The 27,353-nt window shown below is 44.9% G+C and overlaps 1 protein-coding gene across 6 annotated transcripts; it reads right to left on the reverse strand.

Annotated features, from left to right (window-relative positions):
- Nucleotides 1-872: 872 nt before the first annotated feature.
- LOC132591514 (uncharacterized) lies at nucleotides 873-26,757 on the reverse strand. Of its 6 annotated transcripts, XM_088663801.1 has the most exons (12): nucleotides 26,471-26,754; nucleotides 23,408-23,458; nucleotides 22,715-22,828; nucleotides 22,120-22,168; nucleotides 20,431-20,980; nucleotides 17,108-17,225; nucleotides 15,509-15,591; nucleotides 14,059-14,185; nucleotides 12,959-13,054; nucleotides 12,344-12,502; nucleotides 12,112-12,240; nucleotides 873-10,361 (listed from the first exon to the last, which is right to left on the reverse strand). In XM_088663801.1, exons 5-12 carry the CDS (start codon nucleotides 20,803-20,805, stop codon nucleotides 9,193-9,195), a joined length of 2,256 nt encoding a protein of 751 aa, XP_088519927.1. In that variant the 5' UTR covers nucleotides 20,806-20,980; nucleotides 22,120-22,168; nucleotides 22,715-22,828; nucleotides 23,408-23,458; nucleotides 26,471-26,754; the 3' UTR covers nucleotides 873-9,192. The 6 variants fall into 6 exon arrangements, with proteins under 6 accessions (XP_088519927.1, XP_060126329.1, XP_060126314.1 ...); XM_060270346.2 differs by lacking the exon at nucleotides 22,120-22,168; XM_060270331.2 differs by lacking the exons at nucleotides 22,120-22,168; nucleotides 22,715-22,828.
- Nucleotides 26,758-27,353: the final 596 nt, after the last annotated feature.

A 27,353-nucleotide genomic window follows, 5' to 3' on the forward strand; every position in this document is an offset into this window, starting at 1 on the left:
GATTTGGCATGTTAGTTTCTCTGCCACTTTTTTTCAGACCCTTTGGTACCAGGCATCAGTTCTCAGACCTTTAGCTGTTTGCCAGCATCTGGCAATTTTCAAGCTGCTGCGAGCAGAAATGACAGCATTTCTTTATATACAGCTTGGAAAGTCAGTGTTATTCATTATTCCCACTACTGCTGGGGCGGGAGACATGTTGATGTTCATCTTATAAAAGTTTTTCAGTTCTTTAAAATCCTCTGTCCAAAATGCAAACAGAGGTTTGCAATGCCACCAGGGGCATAGGAAAATTCCTGGACTCTTCTTATCTGAATGCTCATATTTTCAACCCTAAAAGGGGAACTTTTTCTACATCAGGGAATCCCTTTTGGGTTGGGACACTGTTGTACTATTTCAGTCTACAGTTGGCTAGGATAATTCAGACTTCTTGTATTAATTTACAAGACTCTTGACGGCTTGGGTCTAGAATATCTTAGGGCTCGCCTGATCACTTATATCCCTGCCTCTCACCAAGCACTTTGTGGGACTCACAATTTGTGGCTCAAATGCACGGTTTATAACCCCAGGAGCCATGCATTCAGTACTGTGGCCCCAATCCTGTGGAACTCCCTTCCACCTGAAATTGCACATACATGTTGAACTTCAGGCATTGAACAACAGTCAGCCTATTCCAGCAGGCATTTTAAGTAAGTTATACTGTGTCGATTTATGAAACATGTTTTTTGTTGTATTATTATGGTTCATGGATTGTTTTATTTCTCTGTAAACTGCTTTGTGACCACCCAGTCTTAGAAACTGGGATAGGAAAGCTAGGAACCCAATGGCTCCTGGGATCTGGGTTGTGGGCGCCAAAACAGAATGTCTAGTAGCCATGGGGGGGGGGGGTCAGCAACACTTTTTTATTTATTATTTTGAGAAGCATGAACTAAAACACAATTCACTTAAGTGACACATTGTTAATATCACATTTTTAACAGAAATTGTTGCTGCATGTTTAATTTGGTGTTTGCACAATAAAAAAATATTGGTACCATACTTCAGTTTTCAAAACACTCTTTATTGTTAAACATTGAAGGCTGATCCTATAGCTCTAACTGATCTTTGTGTTTTTTCATACAGAATCTTTGTAAACCTCTTAAGAGACTATTGTAGTTACATGGTATATAAATTGTATAACTGAATAATTGAATAAAAACCATTCCCCGCCACTTCCCTAACTGCAAAAAGTCAAGAGGTTCCTTTGGAAAGTACCTGAATCCATTTCAGTTGTCCAAACTTAAATTTCCTGGTATTTCCATCCCTCCTGCAAGCTACTGACTGTCTGGCGGCACCCTGACTCTCTTAACTACACACAAAAAAATTTTGCTAAGTGTTTCTAGGGTTTCCTCATAATTTATGTTGCTTTTCTGCTTTCACCTAACAATGTCACGATAATACTGCATTTTTGTTTCGCCAATCCTGCTTTTCATATTTGATGTATATCCTGCATCTAGTAACTCAATAAAGAATTGAACCGCTCTAAATCTAGTTCCCATTTTTATATTCCATGTATATCCTGCATAGCGACGTTTTTAATGTTTCGTTATTATTTTTAAAATATGCTGGAAGCCCAGAATGGGTGGGGCAGCGCAGTCAGGTGGGCAGAGTACTGCTACTAATACAAAGGCTTTGCTCGAATGATAAAGCAGTGAATTCCTCAAAATAAGAGGTAGGGGAACTTTTTGGCTCCGAGGGAACTTGCAGGGTAACACTGCCAGGTAGGTAGAGAGATAGAGGCTGAGAGATAGCGACTGGTCCAAGGTCACCCAGCAAAGTTTTGTGGCTCGTTGGGGATTTCAATCTTAGTCAAATTGGGGCAGGAGGAGAGGAAGGGGAGCTGAGGAAAGAGTAGATTCCTTCGACTGTCAGTTTTGAGGACAAAACATGGAGGGAACGAGGGATGCTTCCTTATAACCCATGGGTAGGCAAACTAAGGCCCAGGGGCCGGATAAAGCCCAATTGCCTTCTAAATCCGACCTGCGAACAGTCTGGGAATCAGTGTGTTTTTACATGAGTACAGTGGACGCTTGGGTTGCAAACATGACATGATCCATGCGGGAGGCACGTTCGCAACCCGCAGCGCCGTGTCTGCACATGCACGGGTCACGATTCGGCACTTCTGCGCATGCGCAAAGTGCGATTTAGCTTTTTTGTGCATGCGCGAGCATCAAAACCCAGAAGTAACCAATTTGGGTACTTCCGGGTTCGCGTTGTGCACAACCCAAAAAGACACAACTGAAGCATCTGTAACCCAAGGTATGACCGTAGAATGTGTCCTTTTATTTAAAATGCATCTCTGGGCTATTTGTGGGGCATAGGAATTTGTTCATTATTTTTCTTCAAAATATAGTCCGTCTGCCGCGCCCCCCCCCCACATGGTTTGAGGGATAGTGGACCGGCCCCCTGCTGAAAAAGTTTGCTGACCCCTGTTATAACCTCATCAGGCCATTGGTCCATCCAGCTCAGTATTATTTTCCTACGTCTGCCTTTTCCAACCCATGGCCTGTCAAACTCTATCCTGAGTGAAATCCCCCAGGCCCCATTGTTTCAGGCCTGGCGACCCCCTGCTCCCAGTGTTTCCTATGGCTGCCAAAGAGCTCTTGCCATCGGAAAGTTCTTCCTAATGTTTAGTTGGAATCTCTCTCTTTTTGTAATTTGAATCCATTGGTTCGGGCCCTACCCTCCAGAGCAGGAGAAAACAAGCTTGCTCCCTCTTCCGTGCGACAGCCCTTGAGATGTTAGGAGATGGCTATCGTATATCCACTCAGCCTCCTCTTTTCCAGGCTAGTCATACCCATATCCTTCAACCGTTCCTCATCAGGCTTGGTTTCCAGACCCTTGATCATCTTGGTTGCCCTCCTCTGTATACATTCAAGCTTGTTAATATTCTCCTTAAATTGTGGTGCCCAGAATTGGACACAGTGTTCCAGCTGTGCTCTGACCAAGACAGCAGAGAGCTGTGCTATGACTTCCCTTGATCTGGACACTAGATTTCTGCTAATGCAGCCTAGAATAGTATTAGCTCTTTTTGCTGCTGCACCACACTATTAAGCTTGTGGTCGACTAAGACCTCTAAATCCTTTTCACGTGTACTACTGGCAAGCCAGGTCCATTAACTTTTATGAGTCTTCTCTGTGTACAGCTAACCCTGGACACAACCCTTACTTTTGTGTTGTAATTTTGGGCATTTTTCTCAATTTTATTTTATTGGTCAGTTGGCAGCATTTAAAAAATAAAATAAAACCTGCACCTCAGTTTTTTTTTTACACAGGACCCAATTTTGGTGATATCAGGCATGCAAAATTTAATATGTGCAACGAAATTGTCATTCATTACTCTTTATTTGCAGAACATTTTGCCAATACACTATGAAACTCTTAAAGCAACCATGCAAAGGCAGCCACCTACACATCCAGTTATTTAAAAAAAAATCACCTCAGAAACAAACCTCCACACATAGACGACTCCCTACACAGTATAACAAAATAGGGGGAGGACTTAATTTGGAGAAGCCGCCATTTGTTTGCGGTACTGAATGAGTGGAGTCACCCTGATCAAATCTTCTCTAACCTGAATTTACACACAATGGTCAAAGAGAACCCAAGGCATTTTACATTTGTAAATTCAGTTTCTTTTGATTGAGGAGTTGGCCGGTTTTCAAAATGGAGTCCCACATCTCAGGGATCGTGGCGAGCTTTCCCTATTCCCCCTCACCTGCCTTTATTTAATCTTCACTTGCATACAGTATTAACATGGCGGTAAGTCATATTATTGCAAGGTGTACTCCAGATCACGGTATTTCACAGCAAAAACTTGCAAACACAGTAAAGGAGCGAGATTAAAATGAGAGGATTTCAACGCAAGACAGGTAACAATAATGTGAACTAAGCATGGATAACAAAAAGCAAAATCTAGGTTAAAATATTTTAAAAGATACAGAATGTCTATGATACAGTACAACTTGGAATCCTTGAAGTTGATGCTTCGTGACAATGTTAAGGCCGCTGGAGCCCAGGGGAGGGATGTAATGGCAATCTCAGAAAATTCTGACATTTATCAGTAAAGCCAGAGCACAAGATGATTCGGTTAAAAGAAGAAGGTCATTTACCAAATGACCAAGTATTTTTCTTGTTTCTGATTTTTGCAAGTGAGGAGTGACATTTAGCATTTATTTGGTTGTACATTTCCAAAACAAGTATAATGATAAAATTCTTTCTAATACAGTACCTTACTGAAGTTTCAAGACCAACTACAGTCAGCTAGAATGAATTATACAAGAGTAACATTTCCCATGGGCTGCAGGCAGAACCCTGACAATCAGGGGTAGATCTCAAAAATACGGAGTGCCTGGAAATAATCATACCCTCTTTCTCCACCATTAACTGGTAAATGTCAGCATTTAACAAGGGCAAGCAAGTCCAGGATGATTTAAGAAATGAATCCATTTTCATATGACATCCCCCTGTACCTTAATCATCCCCGTAGATGAGCTACTGCTATAAAACTCTGAGAAACGCCATACACTATAGCAATTTTCTTTGAATTACAGGATGCTTTTATTGGCAATTTATAAAATTCAACCTCTCAATATTCAAAAAGCTTAGCATAATGCATTTGTGGAAGGTAATATATCCCCCAGAGACCGTTCAGCGTGCTCACCCAACCCTCCGTATTGTTCACACAACATCCCATGCACCTACTAAGCCCAGTTCCCCACTAATATTGTTGCTCTCTAGTCTACATTAAAAATTACAGAACGACTGTTTTGCATCTTTATGCAGAAGCTAAGTCCCGCTGCAGTCGAAGAAGCGATTTCAGCATTGCAGGCTTAAAAGTACTCAAAAGTGTTAGCATACCTGTTGGAGTGAAACTTTGCTGCATCCATCATCCCATACCATTGATTTAATCTCAAAATAGCCCATAATCTTTGCTTTTAAAACCATACCAACCAACCACAATTGCTCACCGATTAAGAGCCAAGCACCAGCCTTGAACCTACAGTGGTACCTCGACTTACGAATGACTCGACATCCAAATTGTTCGAGTTACGAAGGGAAAAAATGGCCGCGCGCTAACGAATTTTTTGACATCCAAAGGAAAACCGTGGGCGGTTTTAAGATGTGGTTTCCTCGACTTACGAATTTTTAGATGCGGTTTACTCGACTTACGGATTTTTCCGCATTTCCCCCCCTCCCCCAATGTATTCCTATGGGGAAAGCCACGAAAGCCGCTTTTTTTTACTTACGAATTTTCCGACTTACGAAGGTGGCGTCGGAATGGATTAAATTCGTAAATTGAGACTTCCGGTCTGGCACCATCAGAAATCGGCAAGGGAAACCTCGGGCTCAGAGGTTCCCTGCACTTCGGGGGGGGGGGGAGCCGCTTGGGCAAAGCGGCCCCCCGGAGAACTCCTGGATTGGGCTTTCCAGGAACGTGGGTACCCAGCAGAGCTCACCAGAGTCTCGCCCGCTGCAGGTAACCCCGCTTTTTTGGGGGGGTGACGAGAGCAGACGGAGCCTTGGGACATTCGCTTACTCTGAAGCGCGAAGCTCTGTGCCGGTCTCAAATTGAGCGCCAGATGCCTCCAAAAATCGATTTGGACTTGTAAGTAAACTTTTTAACCAATTTGGAATAAGAATTTGGACCTGGGAGGGGAATCCAAAAGAAAACGGAGGTCGTTCCCCCCCTCTACCGAGATACCAAGATGCAATTATTGAGCCTGCAGCCATCATGCTGAAACGGGACTCTGAATTTCTCTAAAAATCAAAGCGGACCCCTTCCCTGTGGCAGCAGAGCCAAGGGAAGGCGATTTATTTTATATGCGTGGATTTCCGCAAAAAAATTGGAACTTTGCATTAACGAGCTCTCCGGCAACCGGTGACGGGAAACTGGAGGCTTCGATCAGCCAATATTAGGACTCGTCTCTGGCACAACAGCCTAAACGCCATATTGTAACTTGAGAAGACAAAGGATACAGACAGTCAAAACAACACCACGAGATGTGTGAGAAAGGGATACAAAGTGTATGGGAAAAAGTTCAAGAAGTGTTGACAGGAGTAAAAGAATACAAAAGACTTACAAAGTTATGGATTGAAACTCAGCGACAACTTCTCCCTCCAGACAATTTTGAGACACAGGTTGAGGACATAGATTTCACAAGCATTAAAGTTGTAAAGGAGGAAGAACAAGAGGAGCTACAGATTTCGATCGATGTGCAAGTGGTGAGAGAGGTTGCACAGGACATACGTTACAACAAAGGAGCTCCAATGTGTGAGGAAGCCCAGGAATCGCTTTTCCCAGTGAGAGAGGGAAAACAGGTTCTTGGGGAAAATGACCAAGCTGTGACATTCAACAAAGATGTGGCTGGGATTCGAACCTCCTTAGTGAGAGAAGGGAGGCAAGAACCAGGTGAAGGACATGCTAAATGTGGGGACAAGAAAAAGGAGGAACTGGGGTGGGGTTGGCAGAAGGTTTGCTGGAGAGAGGAGGGTGGGCTGGTGTGGTCGAGAGATGGAGTGGGCTGATTAATAAGGCATCGTAACTATGGGATGGATTAAATGGTCTGAATTGGAATACATATAAGGAACTGATCGAGATGCCCAGTGGAACGTCAATCGGGAGAAGGAGGGGGGATTCGGATTAAATTAGGTTAGAAATGAGGTATTAGAATTGTTAGAATGGAAAAGGTAGAATATTTTTAAAGAAAATCAATAGGCTAAAGGGATTAATTAGAAGGAATAAGTTGTGTATTAATTTGGAGTAAAGGATTATATCTAAGTATTATTTTAAGATTAAAATTGTTAGTTCTGGAATTGTATAATCAGGAAAATTGCTAAGATGGGATATAATTAAACTCGGGAAGGAGGGTGCGGGGAAGTCGAAGTTATGACAAAGATATTAAAATATTAAGATTGTATTTTTTTATTTTTTTATTCCTTTTCCCCCCTGGAATTTTGTCCAGTTTCTTTTTTGTGCTATTTTTGTTTTTGTTTTTTTCCTCTTCTTTTTTATGTTTTCTTCTTTTTACACAGTATTAGGATATGATCTGATGTGATGATTTGTATCTTAAATTGGAAAATGCCAATAAAGATAATTTTAAAAAAATAAATAAATTCGTAAGTCGAGGTACCACTATAATTATTTTAGGGTCAACCAGATAAAAGCATAAAGCATACTGCTTCCTTTATTAACATTTATTTGGGACTTGTATGGAGGCGAGAGTGTTTGGCTTCTGCAAAGGATTCTTTGCTCCCCAAATTATGGATGGGGGAGGGGGTTTGGTCCTCTCACCAAGCCAAGAATCTAAGCCACCCTTGTAAGCAAGCTCATAAAAGTCATTTACCCACAAGTCCTCTTCACTACCAGTCACTGAGCAGGCTGGGAAACAAAACAACAACAACAACAACAACAACCCTGCTTTCTATTAAGCATACTGGTTGATGTGGGGATTCTACCATTTGCCTCCTGTGCTGTTAAGAAGAGGAATTCCTTTAAGGCTAGAATGGAGTCCAACAAGGCTGGTACAGGAGAATTGGCTTGAGCCCACTCCCTCGCTTGCATGGGATTCCTGCTCGCCTGTGGCGACCAAGCGAGCTGTTAAAACACAAGGCTGATCTCGGTGCAGTCTTAAAACGGGTTTACTTGGAAGTAAGGCCTTCTGATTTTAAGGAGATTTTACTCCCTTGCTATTTTGCATAGGATTGCAGCCTATATATAAAAACATTGGTATTGATTTCTCAAGAGCCCACACAGAGACCAAGGAGAATAAAAAGCGCTGCAGCATGCCGAACTCTCGTGGCAGATAATACAAAACTAAAGCCCACACATGCCAGTACGTTCGGGAATACGGTAAGCTCCCTCAGATATTCATGATGCAGCTATATCGCTTGTTCTTAGACTCTAGTTTCCATCAGCCCCAGCAAGCATATGGCCAGCGCTCATGGATTATGGGAATTGTAGCACCACCTTCAGGGGGTGTCTGCATCCCAAACTGAATTAATAGGAACCTGTTCTCAGTAATTTATTTCATTTTTGCCAGATTTCAGCAGAACCTGTTAACCTATGGCTCAATCTCACAAATCAGCTGATAACTGTTAAGCAGAGTGCTCTTTCTCATGCTTCCCCTTGCAGGCTTGGAGATTCCCAGTTCAGGTGATGTACAGTACTCTCTAGTTTTGTGATTCTATAACTGTGACTTTCTTCAGCTGTCAAACAAACCCAAATACCCTGAACTGCCCCGCTGCCCAACATTGTGCAACTCCCCAAATGTGGTGCAAAAAAATCCAACCCACATGTTTCCGGATGGCCTCCACCAAAATATCGTTTTGGAAAATAATCCCTTTTTAACTATGTTAGAAGTGTGGAAAACGACAAACCTTTCTGATGATACCCTTCCCTTCCACTTTTAGATCTCTGCTAGAGCAAATCTATACGACCGGGTTTACAAACTGAGAGTCTAGAATTTTTAACCCAATTGATACCAAGAGGCAACGAACCCCTTTAAAAACACCCTCTTTAAAATTTGGTGTGGGTCAGAACAAGCAGGATCGGTGTCCAAATTCCCTTACCCCCCAAAAAGTTAAATAATGACCAGCTTTCGAAAGATGGGAGAGGACAAAAGCGGTGTTTTTTGTTTGTTTACAGACCACCCTGATTGTCATTCATTCTGCCACAGCCAGTTGCTGAATCTCATTCAGTCATTTTGCTTCCATCTAGTCCGAAAGAGTACAGAATCACCATCGATTTTGGAAGCAGAAGAGAGCAACAACTGGGTCAGAACCAAAAGAGCATTATTTTTAATGCTCTGCCTCTTTTCCCTTTTTTTTGGAAGGCATACACCCAAAAATGTACTCTTTGAGAATCCCTGTTCTCTGGTCAATAATTATAGATCTCTCCTCTTAAGTCAAGCAGGAAGTGGGCATAGCTGTGAAATGCGAGCAATCTCCCTTGCAGAGCTGGATCTCCCTTTCCGAAGATCCTTTGCCTAAAGATTCAAACAGAGCTCCTGTCAGTCAGATCTTGGATCGATGTATCTCTGCTTTGAAACATGCTTATTTTCAAGAATGTCTAAAGCATGGCTTTCTTGCTTGACCAGGCAATCTTACTCATTGGCCATAGGCCTGGATGAGGCTCCTTCCCTACTCTGAGCATCATTCACAGCGTCAAGGTCCTGTCCTCGGTTAGCTCTTTCATGACTAAGATGGCTTGATCTCCGACGGAAGTCTCCTCAATTGTCCACAGGTTGGGCACCCCTCCTTCTCCGGCGTCCGCCGAGGGGGCGTAAGACGGAATGGGCCAGTGAAAAGTTTCCGCAGGGTGAGTGTATCCATAATAGTTCTCTTGCGTGAAGCCGATGCTCTCTGGAGTGAAGCTCTGAGTGATGTCCAAAAAGATATTGGCTCCGACCGCAGCCTTGCCCTTGCGCGACGACCGGCCCTTGTGGCGCTGGGCGTCGTGCGTGTTCTGGTGGCGGATGAGGTGAGAGCTCTGGTTGAAGCTCTTCCCGCACTCGGTGCACCGATACGGCTTCTCGCCCGTGTGGATCTTCTGGTGCCGGAGCAGCGTGGCCAGATCGTTGAAGCTCTTCCCACATTCCGTGCATTTGTAGGGCTTCTCCCCGGTGTGGATTCTCTGATGTCGGAGGAGGGTCCTGCGGTCGCTGAAGCTCTTTCCGCATTCCGTGCACTCGAAGGGTCTCTCACCCGTGTGCACCCGCCAGTGGGCCTCCAGGTTCGACTTGTCGCAGAAGCTCTTGCTGCAGCTGGAGCACTTGTACGGCTTTTCCCCCGTGTGGCTGCGCCAGTGAGTCTTGAGGCTGTACTTGTTGTAAAAGCTCTTGCTGCAGCTCGAGCAGTGGAACGTCTTCTCCCTGGTTTCCACGTGAGTCTTCTGGTGCGTAATAAGATTTGTGGTCCGGTTAAAGCTCTTCCCACACTCCGGGCATTTGTACGGCTTCTCGCCCGTGTGGATTCTCTGATGTCTAAGAAAGCTGGTTTTGTCGCAAAAGCCTTTGCTGCAGACAGTGCACTTGTAGGGCTTCTCCCCTGTGTGGATTCTCTGATGCACCTTAAGGCTCGCCTTGCGCGTGAAGCTCTTCCCGCAAACCTTGCACTGATTTTTTCTTTTGCCTTTGTAAACTTTCGCCGGAGCTGGCAACCCGTTGAAGTCGCTGCCCTGGCAATTGGGTTTATTCCGCCAGTCTTCTGTTTGGTCGTCCTCGTTTCTCTCTAATCCTCCTTGATCCCCAACATTATCTTCCTCCTCTGTATCTTCCGACAACACTCCGTATGGTTCCCATTCACTCTCACTCTCCCAGCCATCACCTAGTAGAGAGGGAGAGAGAGCGATCAATACAATAGTGAAGGAAATATAAAAGATTCAAACTCTGCGAAATCACGGCAAGTTTATTTCTGAGAAGAACAAAGAGCTGGAAAATGGTTATTTTGCCTGTAGATCCCTTCAGCATCTTTAAGGGAAGAGACCACAGCCTTTTTGATACCTGGGAAGGTTATTTATTTATGCCACTACTGCGGCTCGTGTTCTGTTAGCCCAAAAATAGAAAACGAGCGAAGTCCCAACTAAAGAAGAATGGAAAGAAAACAGGAGACTTGGCATCTATGCACAGGTCCCAGCCTGTCATTCTAACCACCAAAACACACCTGGTGTCAGACAGGGGCAGCTCCATGTCATCGCTACCCTAACCCACCAATGGGTTCCTCATGCCTTGGTGCCAAATGCCCCTCCCAAGCCTCCCCAGTTACCCCACAGGCGACACCCCTTACCAACCCTACTTTGGGCCCTCCTTGAACTCTGATGTTACCACCTGCTTGCCTGGATGAAGGCTGGAGACGGTGTGTGAGAGTTTGTGTAGAAACCATCATGGCCTCCCCCAAAGAATCTTGGGAAGTGTAGTTTATTAAGAACTGATGGGAGAGACCTGCTCCCCTCTCAGAACCGCCATTCCCAGCATGGCTTAACAGTCAATCTCTCTTCCTACTGAACTCAGGGAATTGTATCTCCGTGAAGAGAAGGGCTGTGCTTCTTAACAACTCTCGGCACCCTTAACAAACATGGCTTCCAAGATGGAAAGAAGAAACAATCTCGACCAGGGAAGAACAGCAAACCAAATTGATGGACTATGCTGAAATGGCAAAAATAACTGGAAAGCTCAGGAACCAAGAGGACAAAAACTTTTAAAATTTTATAACTTATTTAGGAGACCATTGTAAGAAGATGAAAACATGAGCAGCTAGACTGGTGACTGGGAGCGGCCGCCGAGACCACATAACACCGGTCCTGAATGACCTACATTCGCTCCCAGTACGTTTTCAAGCACAATTCAAAGTGTTGAAGCCCTAAACGGCCTCGGTCCAGTATACCTGAAGGAGCGTCTCCACCCCCACTGAGGTCCAGCGCCGAGGGCCTTCTGGCGGTTCCCTCGTTGCGAGAAGCCAAGTTACAGGGAACCAGGCAGAGGGCCTTCTCGGTAGTGGCACCCACCCTGTGGAATGCCCTTCCACCAGAGGTCAAAGAGAACAACAATTACCAGACCTTTAGAAGGCATCTCAAGGCAGCCCTGTTTAGGGAAGCTTTTAATGTTTGATGGATTTCTGTATTTTAATATTTTGTTGGAAGCCACCTAGAGTGGCTGGGGAAACCCGGCCAGATGGGCGGCGTATAAACAATGAATTATTATTATTATTATTATTATTATTATTATTATTATTATTATTATTATTATTATTGTAAGGTAACAAAGACTATGGGCAATTTGGACGGATTTAAAAAATGTGGATAACGGATTGATATGCAATTGTAAATATTGACATTAGGACCCATGGAGGGGATGGGGGAAAACCTTGAGATTTAATTGAAACTTTTAATTGATTTTGTTATAAGTTTATTTTTTAAAAAACCAAATAAAAATTATTTCAAGAAGAGAAAAGAAACATGGTTTCTTTGTTTAAAATGGGATGAGATTGCTTCAGTTGTCTGGTACAGATGTGGCCATAGTCAAACAGCATCTGTTGGGAAGTCAGAGGGCCCCCATCCCGGCTCGTAGCGGACACTCACTCTCTGCAGCTTCAGTCACAAAAGAAATGCCCTCTTGGGATCCTCCTGGTTGTTCCTCGAGTGGCTCTCCTGACAAAAGGCCTTCCTCTTGAGAGTCCTCTATGCTGAGGGGTGTCCCAGTCACGCTACCTGTGGCGGGGGGGTGGGGGGGGAGGAGAAATGATCAATTTCTGTCTGAACTGGACAGAAAAGCAGGATATGAATCTTCTAATAAGTAAATCTACGTTGCTACCGGCTGATTCCTTCTGCCACGTTTCTCTCAGCGGACTTCCCTCGGGGGTCTCGGCTCCTCTTCCATTTCCAACGTTTTCCTTCGCCTCTTCCCTCTCACTCCCTTTCGGAGCCACTTCAGCCGGTCCCCCACTGTGTTCGCTCCCCCAGAGATTGGCCACTGAAACAGGAGACCAAGAAGAAAATGGCACCTTAAACCACGAGATTTCCCCTCAAATCCCTGGGGAGGGGGCGGCACACCGGTGCCTCACAAATCAGATGGTGGCCTGCTTCACACAACAGGCCAGGCCAAAACTTGGCTTGGAGAAGCTCCTGAAAAGGATCTTGCAGCTGCTTTTTGATGTCCAGAGCTCAGCCATGGTTTGGCTCAGCGTGGCCTCCAAACTGGGGCTCGTGGTAAAGCTCTCTCCTACCTAAGGATATAACCTTGTTCCTTGGGAACCAAGGGAAGGAGCTTAATCACGAGCCCTGGGTTTGGAAGTCATGCTAAGTCAATCCTTGGCAGCAAAAACCAGGGAGGATCAGAGTTTCCTTCTCCTAGATGGGCTACCTTCCCAGGTTCACGAGCCCCACCTGCCCCCCTAAAAGGTCCCAAATGCTGCAATTAAGAATCTACCTGTTTGTTGTTCTCCTTCTTCGGAGCTCTGGTCAAATACCTCTTCCTTTTCTTCCAACCAGGAGATGAGATCAGGTTTAGGAACCGGAGGCCCTTCTGGAGAAGAACGGAAAAAAGCCCATCACACACCCCAAAACTATTATTTCTGGCCTTCTTGAGGAACTCCAAAGCAGCCACTCTGAAACTACCCTGGCCACTGCCACTCCAGCACAATATTTGAGAAGTCAAGATCTTCTAACTGAGGGATTGAGGGGGAATCTGCTGCTGGCTTTCAGATTTTCTTGGACTCCAGTTCCCATCCGCACTGCAGCCAGCACAGGCAACAATCAGGGAAGATGGGAGTTGAGCGTCTTGCAGGTTCTGCAGGCCAGGAAGTTCCTCACCTTGAAGGTTAGAGAGATCGGTCAATGGCCGTTAGCAATTATCTGCTACATATTTTGGAAAGTGGTCTGCCCATCTGTTCTCTATAGGTTTGGATGCCTCTCAAGATATTGGGGATTGAAGCTGGGATGTCCTGCCTACAAAGCAGATGCTCTGCCAGTGAGCTGTGGCCCTTCCTTATGTTTCAACATAGAATGTCCCAAAATAGAATCATAGAGTTGGAAGGGACCCTGAGGATAATCTAATTCAACCCCCTTACAATGCAGGAATATGCAGCGGTCCCATACGGGGATCGAACCCACAACCTTGCCATTATTAGCACCACGCTCCAACCACCCAGCTATCCAGCTGACATATGTGAGATGACTCACCCAGAGCTATGACAGGATCGTAAGGTGCTTTGTCCCAAGCCAAACCATTGGTCCACATGTTTCAGCACCGCCTACAGCAAGCATAGGCAAACTTGGCCCTCCAGACGTTTTGGGACTACAATTCCCATCATCTCTGACCACTGGTCCTGTTAGCTAGGGATCATGGGAGTTGTAGGCCAAAAACATCTGGAGGGCTGAGTTTGTCTATGCGTGGCCTACACTGACCAGCAGCACTGGCCTTTAAGGGTTTCAGGCAGGGAAGATTCGCATCCAAGGCCCAATTCTCTGCCACAGGGGTTTCACGTCCTTCCTCGGTGTCCCTTCACCAAAGAGCAAAGGGATCCTTACCCAGAGAGGCGACATTCCCATAGGTCTCCACCATGACGTCCCTGTAGAGGGCTCTCTGGTCTGGGTCCAGCAGGCCCCATTCCCCCTCCGTGAAATGCACAGCCACTTCCTCAAAGGTCACAGGCCCCTGGAAGGAAGTGGGGATAGCGGGAAGTCATTCTCACAAAGAGTCCCATGCAACTAATCCAGAATGAGGCAGCTGGACTGGTGACTGGGAGCGGCTGCCGAAACCATATAACACCGGTACTGAAAGACCTACATTGGCTCCCAGTACGTTTCCGAGCACAGTTGGTGCTGACCTTGGGATTTCCACAGTGTTGGTGCTGACCTTTAACGCCCCAAACGGCCTCGGTCCAGTATACCTGAAGGAGCGTCTCCACCCCCATTGTTCTGCTCGGACACTGAGGTCCAGCTCCGAGGGCCTTCTCCTTGCAAGAAGTGAGGTTACAGGGAACCAGGCAGAGGGCCTTCTCGGTAGTGGCACCCGCCCTGTGGAACGTCCTCCCATCAGATGTCAGAGATAAACAACTACCTGACATTTAGAAGACATGTGAAGGCAGTCCTGTTTAGGGAACTTTTTAATGTGTGACATTTTAATGTATTTTAATCTTTGTTGGAAACTGCCTAGAGTGGCTGGGGAAACCCAGCCAGATGGGCGGGGTACAAATTTTATTATTATTATTATTATTACTATGAGGCGGAAAACTTTCCACTTCCCTGTATCCCAGGATTGGGGAACCCAGTGCTATTTTTTTTCTATTAAAAATATGTTTAGGGGTAGCCTCATTTTGACTCAAAGGACGTGGGTGGCACTGCGGGTTAAACCACAGAGCCTAGGGCTCGCCAATCAGAAGGTCAGCGGTTCGAATCCCCGCAACAGGGTGAGCTCCCGTTGCTCAGCCCCAGCTCCTGCCAACCTAGCAGTTCGAAAGCACGTCAAAGTGCAAGTATATAAATAGGTACTGCTACAGCGGGAAGGTAAACGGCGTTTCCGTGTGCTGCTCTGGTTTGCCAAAAGCGGCTTTGTCATACAGTAAATGGACAAAAGTACAAAGAACATGCATGACTTATATTGAAATACTGCCCCTTAACAAGGCCAAGCTTTCATCAGTAAAACATGACACATCCACATTCCATGCTGCTTCACACATTAAATGCTCGCTTCCGTCTGAGGCTCCCGGAAAGACCGGGAAAGGAAATGAAGCCATCATCGGGGGTAGCAATGGAACTGACGATTCACCATGCTAGAGAAGAAACTAATTCTTAAAAAAAAAAAAGTTTCTTCTCCCGTTAGATTCATAGAAAGTTTAGGGGCATGCGTACCCCTGTGTCCCCCAGAAAAAAGCACTGGGGGAACCTAAGACTCAAGGGCCAAATGTGGACCTCCAAGGGGTGTGTGTGTGTTTGTGTGTGTAACAAAAGGAAGTCCCTTTGAGGATCTTTGCCTTACCTGATCGGAATCCATAGCATCTGTTTCTACCCCAGCACAAAATGAAGATGAGCCACGACTTATTTCAGCAAACAGCTCTCCACCTGCAAAGCAGACAACATGATGACAAGGCAGTTATTCTCTAAACACATTTAATACGTGGCACTCGACTCTTGACATTATTGGTGTGCTAGATAAGAAATAACTCTAAAATGTGTTGAGAGATGTAAAGAAGAAAGAAAGAAAGAAAGAAAGAAAGAAAGAAAGAAAGAAAGAAAGAAAACACAAAACATACTTTGATAAGCTGCGAACCTGTTTTGAGCACACAAAAATTGTTAGAATTATTTATTCAAATTGTAGGATAATAGACTATACAGAACTGGCAAAATTAAGAGAATCTAATGCTGTTTTAAGGAAGAACAGAAGCCTTTTCAGACTATTATAAAGAAATATTATAGTATGATGAACTTGCGAGCAGGATTTGAGCTATGAGCTACAGAAGTAATTAGATTATTATACTGTAGTTATGATTTAATAGATAGAAGATAAAGTGCAGAAGGGAAGAAGCAACAACTTCATGGAAAATGGGGTGAGTAGTTGATAAAAGTAAGAGAAAAGATGAAATTTTGTTTTGACTGTGTATGTTAAAAACACTGTAACTTAATAAAATGTAATTAAATAGTAATAATTTGTGTACCACCCTTCATCCAAAGATCATGCGATGGTTCACAACAAACAAATGTATTCTTATGTATCACAATGTAACAACGTACTCCATTCATAGCTGCCAAGTTTTCCCTTTTCTCGCGAGGAAGCCTATTCAGCATAAGGGAAAATCCCTGTAAAAAAGGGATAACTTGGCAGCTATGACTCCATGTATTCTAATTCAACCACTAAACTATATCCATCTCCTGGAATGAGGTGTGGCACTCTTAACATCAAAGCAAGCAATTAATTGCTCATTTTACCAGAACGAAAAGGTTGGGATGATCCCAATGACAAAACTATGCTTGCTCTTCTGGATTAACACAAGGTCTCTCTCCACTGTGCTAATGCTCAATGTTTGGTTAAGGATTTTCCATTAAAAGGACAAAGGAAGGTATCACTTTCCAGTTCATTGTGCTTGAACTGGAAAGCTTCCAGAAGGAAGGATAACTACAATGTTTGGACTGCAAGGACAATAGTTAGCACTCACCCTTCAAGTCAGAATTGGAAAAACATTCTGCTCTGCGGTGCAAATGTTAACCACAGTTTTTTGATTCACTGCCACAGGTTTAAGGTTTTTAAAATAGTGACTAGACTCTTGAATTACAGCATAAGGTAAAGGTAACATTACCCTTGTATTGTTGCTGCTGAATTGTATATTGAATTCCGTAAAAGACCAACACAAGGAGCTCACCTCTTAGAGAGTAGCAGGCGCAAGAAAGTTATTTGCCCCCAAATGGCTCCTTCTCTGGAAAGACAGGTTTAATAAACGATGTCACTTTGCTATGGCTAAATTAACATCTTATTCAAGAGCAGGAGCCTCAAGCGACAGAAAGAATACACTTTGGGAAAGTTGGTCCAACCTTCCAAAATATATAGGTGATCCACGGACCTTCAAGCACCAGAAATCCTTACCAGGAAAATCTATGTCGCCATCATTTTCCTGCGCCATCACTCTGAACAGGGTCCTCTGCAAAATGTCTGATGGAGCCCCTGCCTGGGGGGAGTCAGCAGCCACGTCCATGAATGCCACCTGCACACAGAACAAAGAGAGGGAGCCCCCCCCCCCAGTCAGGAAAATAAAAGGGGCCAACTCTTTACGCATAAGCCTGATTCCAGTCTTCCTTCCCCTCCCAATAAATTTTTATTATTTTCTTTTTTCCGATTCTTTAACATCATACAACACATAATCAACAACTATGCAACAGATAGCTTTGCCAAGCTCCGACTTCCCTCCTCCCCTCAACAGGTAATTTATTTCATTCCAATCGCACATTTTCCTAGTTTTACTTAAAATCAAAGATGTAGGGTTTATCTCAGTCCCGCTAGTGTCTTCGTATCTTCATAATTATCTTTTACATATTCTACAAATTTACTCCATTCTTTCTGGAATCTCGTATCATCCTGATCCCAGATTCTGCAGGTCAGTTTGGCCATTTCCATGTATTCTAACATTTTCGTGCGTCACTCCGCTATCAAAGGTAACTCTTGGGATTTCCACTTTTGAGCTATCAATATTCTTGCCACCACAGTGGCATACATAAACAACCTTTGGTCCGATTTTGCAATTTCCTTAGCCATCAGCCCCAACAAAAAGGCCTCGGGTTTTTTAGGGAAGGTATACCTAAATACCCTTTTTAATTCATTATAAATCAATTCCCAAAAGGTTTTTATCTTATCACAAGTCCACCCCGTGTGGTAAAATTCACCAGCAGATGTTTCACATTTCCAACATGCCTCATTTTTCATTCTGTACATTTTTGCTAGCTTTACAGGTGTCAAATACCAGCAATATATCATCTTCACTACGTTCTCTTTTAAAACCGTACATGCCGTGTAAATTTTAAATTTTCATTCCATAATTTTATCCATGCATCAAATTCAATATTATGCCCCAAATCAATTGCCCATTTAATCATTGCTTCTTTCACTTCCTCGTCTTTAGTATACCAATCTAATAACAAATGGTACATTTTTGACAATAATTTGCATCTGCTTCCTAACAATTCAATTTGAAATTTTGACTTCTTTTTCTCAAATCCTAAATTTCTCTTGTCCGTACTGACTCTTATTCTTCCAACGGGGACCCAGCTCCTGAAACAACTGCCAGCAGTGACACATATACTGGGCATGCAGGGCCTTCTCTGTGGCATCACCCAAAGTATCACAAAGGATTGTGAGATGCCCCCAAAGGATCTCTCTGAAGTGGGTGATCAGGAAACAGAGACTGGGATCAGGAAACTGGCAGCAAACTTTCTCAAAGCTTTAAGTTTTCTGCTTTCAAATGTTGCTGCCCTGGGCTGGCTCTTCCCTGCTGGCTTCCCAGTAATAAATTCCCTTCCTTCCCACCAATTTCATTAATTGTTCACCCTAAACCAGTGGTTTGTAATACAGTGGTGCCTCGCTAGACGAATTTAATTCGTTCCACAGGTCAATTCGTGTAACAAATTTTTCGTCTAGCGAGTCCCAGTTTCCCATAGGAATGCATTGAAACTTAATCAATGCGTTCCTATAGGCTCTGGGGGACTGGCAGCGGCATGCAACGGGGCTTCGGAGAAGGTCTCCGAAGCCCCGTCCGATGCCGGCTGTGTGCAAGGCGGCGGGGGGAGAAGCTCTCTTCTCCCAGACACCGCCTCGCCTGCCTCCCCCGACACGGAGCGCAACTTCGGAGGTCTCCAAAGTTGCGCTCCATGCCGGGGGTGCGGGGCGAGAGGCGGCGGCGGACGGAGCCGAATCGCAGTGGGCGCTGCTTGCCCCCGCCTGTCTTCCCCGAGCCAAGCTGCATTTCGCACCGCTGCATTTCGGCTCCGCCCCCCCTGGCAAAGGAAGATTAGCTGTCAGCTTCCCGCGCTGACAGCTGATCTTCCTTTGCCGCTTTCTATGGCCGCGCTCCGTAAGATGAAGCGGCGGTCATAGAAAATTTTGTCATCTTATGAATGCCTCGCGCAACGCAAAACTCTTTAGTGTAGCGAGTTTTTCGTTGTGCGAGGCATTCATAAAGCGAGGCACCACTGTATTGTAAAAATCAAGACAAAACTGGTCTAAAAATAAAAGTTTTTTTTTTTTAATTTTTAAAAAAATCAGCCTTACTTCATTTGGTACCATTAGCAGCAGTAATAAGCACTTACAGAAAATCATTTTAAAATATTTGACTGCTGTTTTACACGGTTTTGCTTAAGAGTGGAGACTCCTGCCACAGTGAAACATTTGAGAATCGCCCGACTTAGATGACCAGCATGGCTGTTACCAGTGCTTTTTTTCTGGGAGGACATAATAATAATAATAATAATAATAATAATAATAATAATAATAATAATTTATTTATACCCCGCCCTCCCCAGTCAAAACCGGGCTCAGGGCGGCTCACACCAGTAAAATCCAATAAAACATAAAAAGCAATTGATTAAAATACAGATTAAAATACAGTATTAAAATTTAAAATGCAGCCCGATTTTAAGTTGTCCATAAATCCAAGCCACGAGGGAGGAAAACACAGGGGTCAGACTAAGTCCAACCCAAAGGAGTACAGTGGTACCTCGGTTTATGAACACAATTGGTTCCGGAAGTCTGTTCATAAACTGAGGCGTTCATAAACTGAAGCAAACTTTCCCATTGAAAGTAATGGAAAGTGGATTAATCCATTCCAGACGGTCCGCGGAGTAACCGTTCATAAACTGAAGCGAACTTTTCCATTGAAAGTAATGGAAAGTGGATTAATCCGTTCCAGACGGGTCCGCAAAGTACTTAAACTGAAGCGTTCATAAACTGAAACATGGGTGTAATTGGTTCCGGAAGCCTGTTCATAAACTGAAGCGTTCATAAACTGAAGCGAACTTTCCCATTAAAAGTAATGGAAAGTGAATTAATCCGTTCCAGATGGGTCCGCGGCGTTCATAAACCGAAAATTCATAAACCGAGGTGTTCATAAACAGAGGTTCCACTGTACACATACCCCTAAACATTTTGTGAATCTAACAGGAGAAGAAACAATTTGAAATTTTTTTTAAAGTTTTTTCTCCAGCACGGTGAATCGTCAGTTCCATTGCTACCCTCAATGGTGGCCTTTTGTCCATTTACTGTATTTATTTCCCCTGATTTGAATTATAAAATGCTGGTTTTCTTGAGTCAAAATGAGAGTACCCCTAAACTTTTTATTTTTAGAAAAAATGCACTACTTGTTACCCACCTGCGGCACCAGGTAATCACTTGGAAAAAATACCAGGATGCAACCCGCTCACCTGATCATCTTCTTGCTTCTTCATGAGGAAATCTTTGGCCAGGCCAGTGGTTGGGACACAAGCCTCCCCGTCACTCAACCTCGCCACGAAGCTCTGAATTTCTTCAGCCAGGGGTTGCTCCTTTGTGGGCCAAGCCGGTTTCAGCATCCGATGAGGAGGCGCGTCTAAGGGGATCACATCCTCTTTGCTCAGGACAACCGCTGCTCCGTTTCTTTCCCAGCATCCTCTACTGCTCCCAGCCTGGGCGGCAGATGGGTCCACGGCCACCGCTTTGTGGCCGACCAAGTCTTGCAAGTCTTCCGTCTTCACTTGGTGCTCCAGCGCGGCCTCCAACTGCAGACCTACAGCCAACGGGTCTCCTTGTTCTGCTCTCATTCTCTCTCGTTTCTCGGGGGTAAAGGCAGAATTTGGAGGGCAGCGGGAGGAGGTCGGATGCTACTTCGTGGGCCCGCAAAAGTCTACAGGCTGCTGTTCTGCCACACTGCCCAATGAGGCAGTCACATCAGAAAGGCAAAACTGAAGGGTTCCAGAAAGCCATCGGGTCTTAGCCCTGCAGGAAAGGGAGAGAAAGGACAAGGATGAGAATAACAAAGGAAAACAAGCACATTTTGCAGTTAGGAAAGTGACAGTGAAACGCATGGAAATGTGTGGGACGAATGAATGACTGATGGGAAGAACATCTTCCCATCAGTCATTCATTCATCCCACACGTTTCCATGCGTTTCACTGTCACTTTCCTAACTGCAAAATGTGGGTGTATTTGAAAAAGCAGTTTGCTGGAACAGAGCACTTTTAAGGAATAATAATAATAATTTTACTATTTATGCCCTGCCCAACCAGCCACTGTAAAACCTAAATTTTCAGCATGTAGTAGAATCCCTGCTACAAAATACTGTTCAGTGTATTTTCCTGTCACTTTCCTAACGGCAAAAAGTCGATTTCTTTCTTTAAGTGCATTTTATTGCATCAGAGAGAGCACCTTGACCACACATAACCTAATTTTCTCTAATGTGCTTGAATCCACCCGGCAAAACACTGGCTGGGAGGAGACCTATACACTTGAGATAATAATTTTAAAAAGGTGAGGTAAGGACTTCTGTTTTGCCCAAAGCTGTAGCCACATGCATGTCTACTTCTGAGGAAACACAGGCAGGACTAGGTTGCAACTCACTGGCAATACTGGCTTCTAGTCAGCTGCTGAGCTAAGTTCTGTGCTGCTGCTTTTGGCATATAAAACCCTATACCTAGAAGATCATCTCACTCCTTATATACCCAACTTTGCGCTGCACTCTGCAGGAGGGGGAATCCTGCAAATGCCATCCTATCAGGAGGTCCATCCTGCACAATATTGTGATATTGGGCCCTTAGTATACCTGAAGGAGCGTCTCCACCCTCATCGTTCAGCCCGGACACTGAAGTCCAGCTCCGAGGGCCTTCTGGCGGTTCTCTCACTGCGAGAAGTGAGGTTACAGGGAACCAGGCAGAGGGCCCTCCCATCAGATGTCAAGGAGATAAACAGCTATCTGACTTTTAGAAGACATCTGAAGGCAGCCCTGTTTAGGGAAGTTTTTAATGTTTGATGTTTTATAGTGTTTTTAATATTCTGTTGGGAGCCACCCAGAGTGGCTGGGGAAACCCAGCCAGATGGGTGGGGTATTATTATTATTATTATTATATTGTGGAACGTACCCTTTGGATTTCCCTCCTCGTCTTTGTTTCCGCAGAGATCCTCCCCGACCTGCATCAGTATGGGAATTGTTTTAAGTATGTTTTTTAATTGTTAAAAAAAGAGATGTTTTTAAAAATAAAATAAAATTTATTAATATTATATTAATGAAAATGAATAACATATTAATCCTAGGGGGAAATGATTAAGTTTAGCTTTTTATGTTGTGGTCAACTTACTATGCCTCCCTGGTTCTGAAAACTGGTGCAAGGCCGGCTCCTGCACATTGTCGTATTATTAAAATTGAACAAATAAATAAATCATTTTCTAAAAGGCCGGTTACCGCAGGTCGCAAATGAATTTACTGGACAGTTAGCAGAGAAGAATTTGGCAATTTGTTCTTGTTGGTATTATCAGGACCCGTTGAAAAGCACTGCAGTGTGGAATGCAAGCCAGTCATGCCCTTTCTCAGAATATTCCATTCCGTTCCGCCCTCCCAGTTTTCCCTTCCTCCTCACAACCACCACTGAGAGGCCTCAGTAACCCTTGAATTAATTGGGGCGTTCCCACGGGTACACATAATTACTATTTAACATTTATATTCCACTCGCAAAGCACCTGGGGGGGGCGCGGGGCTGCTTCCATGAGGCTCAGAATGAGTGTGCAAAACTAGTCCTTCCTTTTGCTTGTCTCCAGTCTACCGACATCTGGCTTCATAAGCATCCTAAAATTCTAGAATTAGGAGGGAGGGAAGGAAAACTTTTTGTGACCCACTTTTTGGGACACATCCTGCATAATCTTACATGTCCCCTCTTACTTTCCCTGTTCTCTATAAACAACCGCCCCCCCAAAAAAACGCCACAACCTTTTCATCACATGCTCCAACCCCCTTGATCATTTTGGACAACTTTTTCTGAACCTTTCCGCAGCTATGCAATCTCCCATTTATTCGTTTTTTAGGTGCAGCGGCCAGATGGATGGGGAAAGTGACCTCGAGGGCCGCCCTCCTTGCCTTGGGGGTCAAACCGGTGTGTTTTTTTCATTGCCCCTCCCCTTTCTACACTCTCACAATTGAAAACTGCCTTCCCCCCTCTTTTTTGTTTTTTTGGGGGGCTCCCCAAATCCCACCCCACCCTCTAAATTAAAGGGCCAAGCAAACTTGCCTCCATCTGCCCAGCTGGGGAGGAGGAGGAAGAAGAAGAGCGGGGGGGGGGGAGGGAGCAAATGTGGCAAATTATTAGACACCCCCTTGCGTTTCATGACAACTCTCATGCTGCAAATCTCCCATGCACACTTTTGCAAGAAACTCACCAGATCCCCCTCCAGCCATTGACAGCACACCCTGGATCTTCCCCACAGTGGCTGGAGGAGGGGGGTTTTTTTGGGGGGGGGGAGGAGAGAGAGAGAGAGAGAGAGAGAGAGAGAGAGAGAGAGAGAGAGAGAGATGAAAAGCAGGAAGTGACTTAATGCAGTTTACAACCCTCCTTCCTCAAAGGTATCCTAGGAATAGAGACTCGGTCAGCTTAACCCTTAGTTAGGGAAGCATTTCAGATGTATTGCAAAAAAAGGCAATACACACACAAAGAAGGAAACGCATCACAACACCTTGAGGGTTGGTCCGATGCGCGCGCGCGCGCGCGCCCACCCACCCACCCCTGGGTACTCTAAGGACAGCTCTGTTTTCCTGCAAACACACCATACGGAAAGACAGTGTACGCACAGTGTCCCTTTAAAGCAAGATACTGTACCCAATTGCTGTTTTCCTCTCAAAGAATTCTGGGAGCTGTAGTTTGCTGGGAATTGTGGCTCCGCCAGGGGTGAAACTACAGGACCCAGAATTCTTTCCGAGGCGCTTAAAAAGCCACAGAGCCATACAGTAAAGAGGTTTTAAAGCCCGCAAAGAATCGTGGGGACCTGTTGTTTGTAGGCTCCCACCACCGCCCCCAGCCTCACTTTCAGAATAAACATTTGCTTGCATTTCACGAAATATTTTACTGATAAGAAGTACACTGGGAAACAACTCCTAGCTGTGCTTGATCCATAACATAAAACACAGCTACCTTATAATACCACTGTAGGACATCCCAGACAGTATAAAACGAAGCAGCTACCTAAAAGCATGGCTGCTGCCCAGCATAGAATATTGATGGGCCTTGTATCTTCCTGCCATTCTCTCTTGCCACGCCCTTTGAAAACCACTGAAACAAACATAAAGCTATGCACCTCAGATATCAAAGGACAGAATGTTAGTCTCAAAACATTTAATGACCCCTGTACTTTGCACCAGTTTACTTCTCAACCTAGCCTACCCCACAGGGTTGTTGTGCAGATAAATGTAAAGTGAAGAGCTGCCTATCTATTACCCATCAGGAAGGGTGGAGTTAAAATGCAATTAATTGTTAATAAATAAATATGTTTATATACATTGGCTGCAAAATCCATCATGCTTCTACAGTGGTACCTCGGTTTACAAACACAATTGGTTCCGGAAGTCCGTACTTAACCTGAAGCATACTTAACCTGAAACGAACTTTCCCATTGAAAGTAATGGAAAGGGGATTAACCGTTCCAGACAGGTCCGCGGAGTACTTAAACTGAAAATACTCAAACCGAAGCATACTTAAATCGAGGTATGACTGTATAACCTCCAGGGGTATGTGGGACTCCAACTCCCATCAGTCCCAGACAGCAAGGCCAATGGTTATGGATTATGGGAGTTGTAGTCCAGCAACATCTTGAGGATCACGGGTTCCATCACCCCTGCTCTAAGGAGTTCTGGGCAATGTTGCAGGAGTCCCTTTCTCTGCAAATTCTATTCCCAATAATAATTCTATGAAAAAAACTGAGGCCTATAAAAAGTGACTAGCCCAAGCCTAGGCAGGTAACTTTATGGCTGAACAGAAAATTGAACTCAGTGTCATGTTGGGCAAAGTCCACCACTAAACCCTGGTCAATCTTAATCTTAATAATAATAATAATAATATTCTAGTTTGCTCACCCAACGGAGCTTGCAGGAAAACCAGCTGTAAACCACCAAAGCACATTTAGCAAATTTACATGCCATTCCATAGCAGAACTTAAAGCAGCAGCCTAAAATAATATAAATGGTTCTAATATAAACAGCCTAAAAGAATATGAAGATAAATAACAGAATATAAAATAGAAATAATATAAACAGTCTAAAATAATATGAAGCAGTCTGAAAACAATTTTCAAATCAACCGCAGCACTACTTTTTTTTTTAAGAAAAAGCCGCCTTCAATATGTGGGTATTCAAAGTCCATTTAAAAGTTTATACCCGGGATGGGTAAAACCTTTGGCCCACTCGGTGTTGTTGGACTACAACTCCCATCAGCCTTGACTAGAGGCCATATTGGCTGGGGCTGATGGGAGATGCAGTTCAGCAACACTTGGAGGGACAAAAAATCTGGTCTATACAGATAGGATCATATGCATATCACTTTGGAGGTCGTTTTGTAAGAGTGGGGCTACCAGCAAGAAGGCTCTGCTTATTTCGCCCAGAAAGCTGACTGATTTTACAGGCGGGATTCTGATCAGGACTTTGGGAAGTTTAGTTCTGTGAGAGAGAATAGGAATCTCTTAACAACCCTCAGCACCCTTAACAAACTACAGTTCCCAGGATCATTTGCAGGGAAACTGTGGCTGTTTAAAGTGACATGATACGGCTCTAAATGTATAAAGCAGATGGGGCCAAAGGCTGCCCTCCTACACACCAGACGTGGAGAAACTGTTGGCAAAGAATAAAAGCCTTCATCTCAGGGTTGTGGGTTCAAGCCCCATTGGACAAAATATTTCTGCATTGCAGGGGGTTAGACTAGATGACACTACGGGTCCCTTCAAAACTCAACAGTTCTATGATTCTATAACCTGCCTTCCTCCCAATGTTGGACTCCATCTCCCATCATCCCTGGCCCATTGGCCATACAGAAAGTCCCGCAACCACTGGAGGAACACCACAGCTTCCCCCCTACATTTCTATCCCCCAGAGGTGCTGGTGGTGAAAACTTGTGGCCTTCCAGATTTTTGTTAGACTCCAACACCCATCAGTCCCAGCCAGCATGGCCGGAGGACAAGGATGATGGGAGTTGTAGTCCAGTCCTATCAGGGAGCATTGCAGGTTCCCCAACCCTGCGAAGTCCATCCACTTACCTGCGCTCACTGGGGCTTACTTCTGAATAGACTTCTAATCATAGAATCGTAGAGCTGGAAGGGACCTTGGGGGTCATCTAGCTCAACCCCTTGCAATGCAGGAATCTTTTGCCCAGCGTGGGGCTCAAACCCGCAACCTTGGCATTATCAGCACCAGGCTCTGATCAAGTGAGTTATCCAGGCTGCACTTTGAGGTTTACTCACCCCGGTCCTCTAAGAATACGATCTGGCTGAGAGACTGCTCCAAATCTCCCTGGAGGATTCAGCTGGGCTTCTCTCCTTCTTTCTTCCCTTCTTACTCCATCTGGACCCCTCATTCTTCCCTCCTTCCGACCAGCCACCTCCTCCTGCTCCTCCTGGTTAAGGAAAGAAACGGATGCAACAGCAGAGGCCAGGAACCCCCAGCCCCTTTGCATGCATTTTAATACCCAAATTGCTATAAAGCAACCCAAACGGGCAAGAAGAAGGAGAGGCACACAAGCACACTTTGGCCCTCGAATGGTTAAGGGGACAGAGCTCTCGTTCCTAGAGAGGCAGGAAATGGAGGGTCACAGGAGGGGGGGTGCTGTCCAAAGTGTCCTCCTCTGCCCAGCTGAGTTCCTGAATCCTCTGCAGGCTGGTTGCAGTTTGTTTCGGGGGGGGGGAGGTCTGTAAGTAGAAGGTGCATTTGGCTGGGGGGCAGAAAGGGGGGATTTGGGAGAGGAGCAGAAGATTGCAAGCTGAGGAGTTAGCAAAAGGCAGTGAAACGCATGTTGGAATGGGGAAGGAGGAAGCCGTTTGTGGCAGAGTCAGACCACTAGTCCATCCAGCCCAAGGGCTGCTGCCTACTTTCACAGGCAGCGGATCACCAAAATTTCCCAAGCTCCTAGTAGCTGGGAGTTTCCCAATTTGAGATGTTGCCTGGCATTTTCTGCCTGCAAAGTGAACACAGGAATCAGCCTTCTACAGAGTCGGACAACTGGGTCCGTCTCGCTCAGCATTGCCTACACTGACTGGCAGCAGCACTCCACGGTTTCAGACAGGAAGGCTTTACCAGCCGTACTTGGAGATCCTAGGGGGTTAAACCTTTTGCATGCCAAGCAACTGT

Source organism: Zootoca vivipara, chromosome 2, assembly GCF_965207765.1.
Source record: "Zootoca vivipara chromosome 2, rZooViv2.hap1.1, whole genome shotgun sequence".
Lineage (NCBI taxonomy): Eukaryota > Metazoa > Chordata > Lepidosauria > Squamata > Lacertidae > Zootoca > Zootoca vivipara.

Coding starts and splice junctions, on each gene's coding strand:
- LOC132591514 (XM_060270348.2), bottom strand. CDS start 20,805: ATGAGAGCAGAACAAGGAGACCCGTTGGCTGTAGGTCTGCAGTTGGAG. Junction 15,592..17,107: donor TGGCGACATAGATTTTCCTG/GTAAGGATTTCT, acceptor TCTGCTTTGCAG/GTGGAGAGCTGTTTGCTGAA. Junction 12,503..12,958: donor AGAAGGAGAACAACAAACAG/GTAGATTCTTAA, acceptor CTCCTGTTTCAG/TGGCCAATCTCTGGGGGAGC.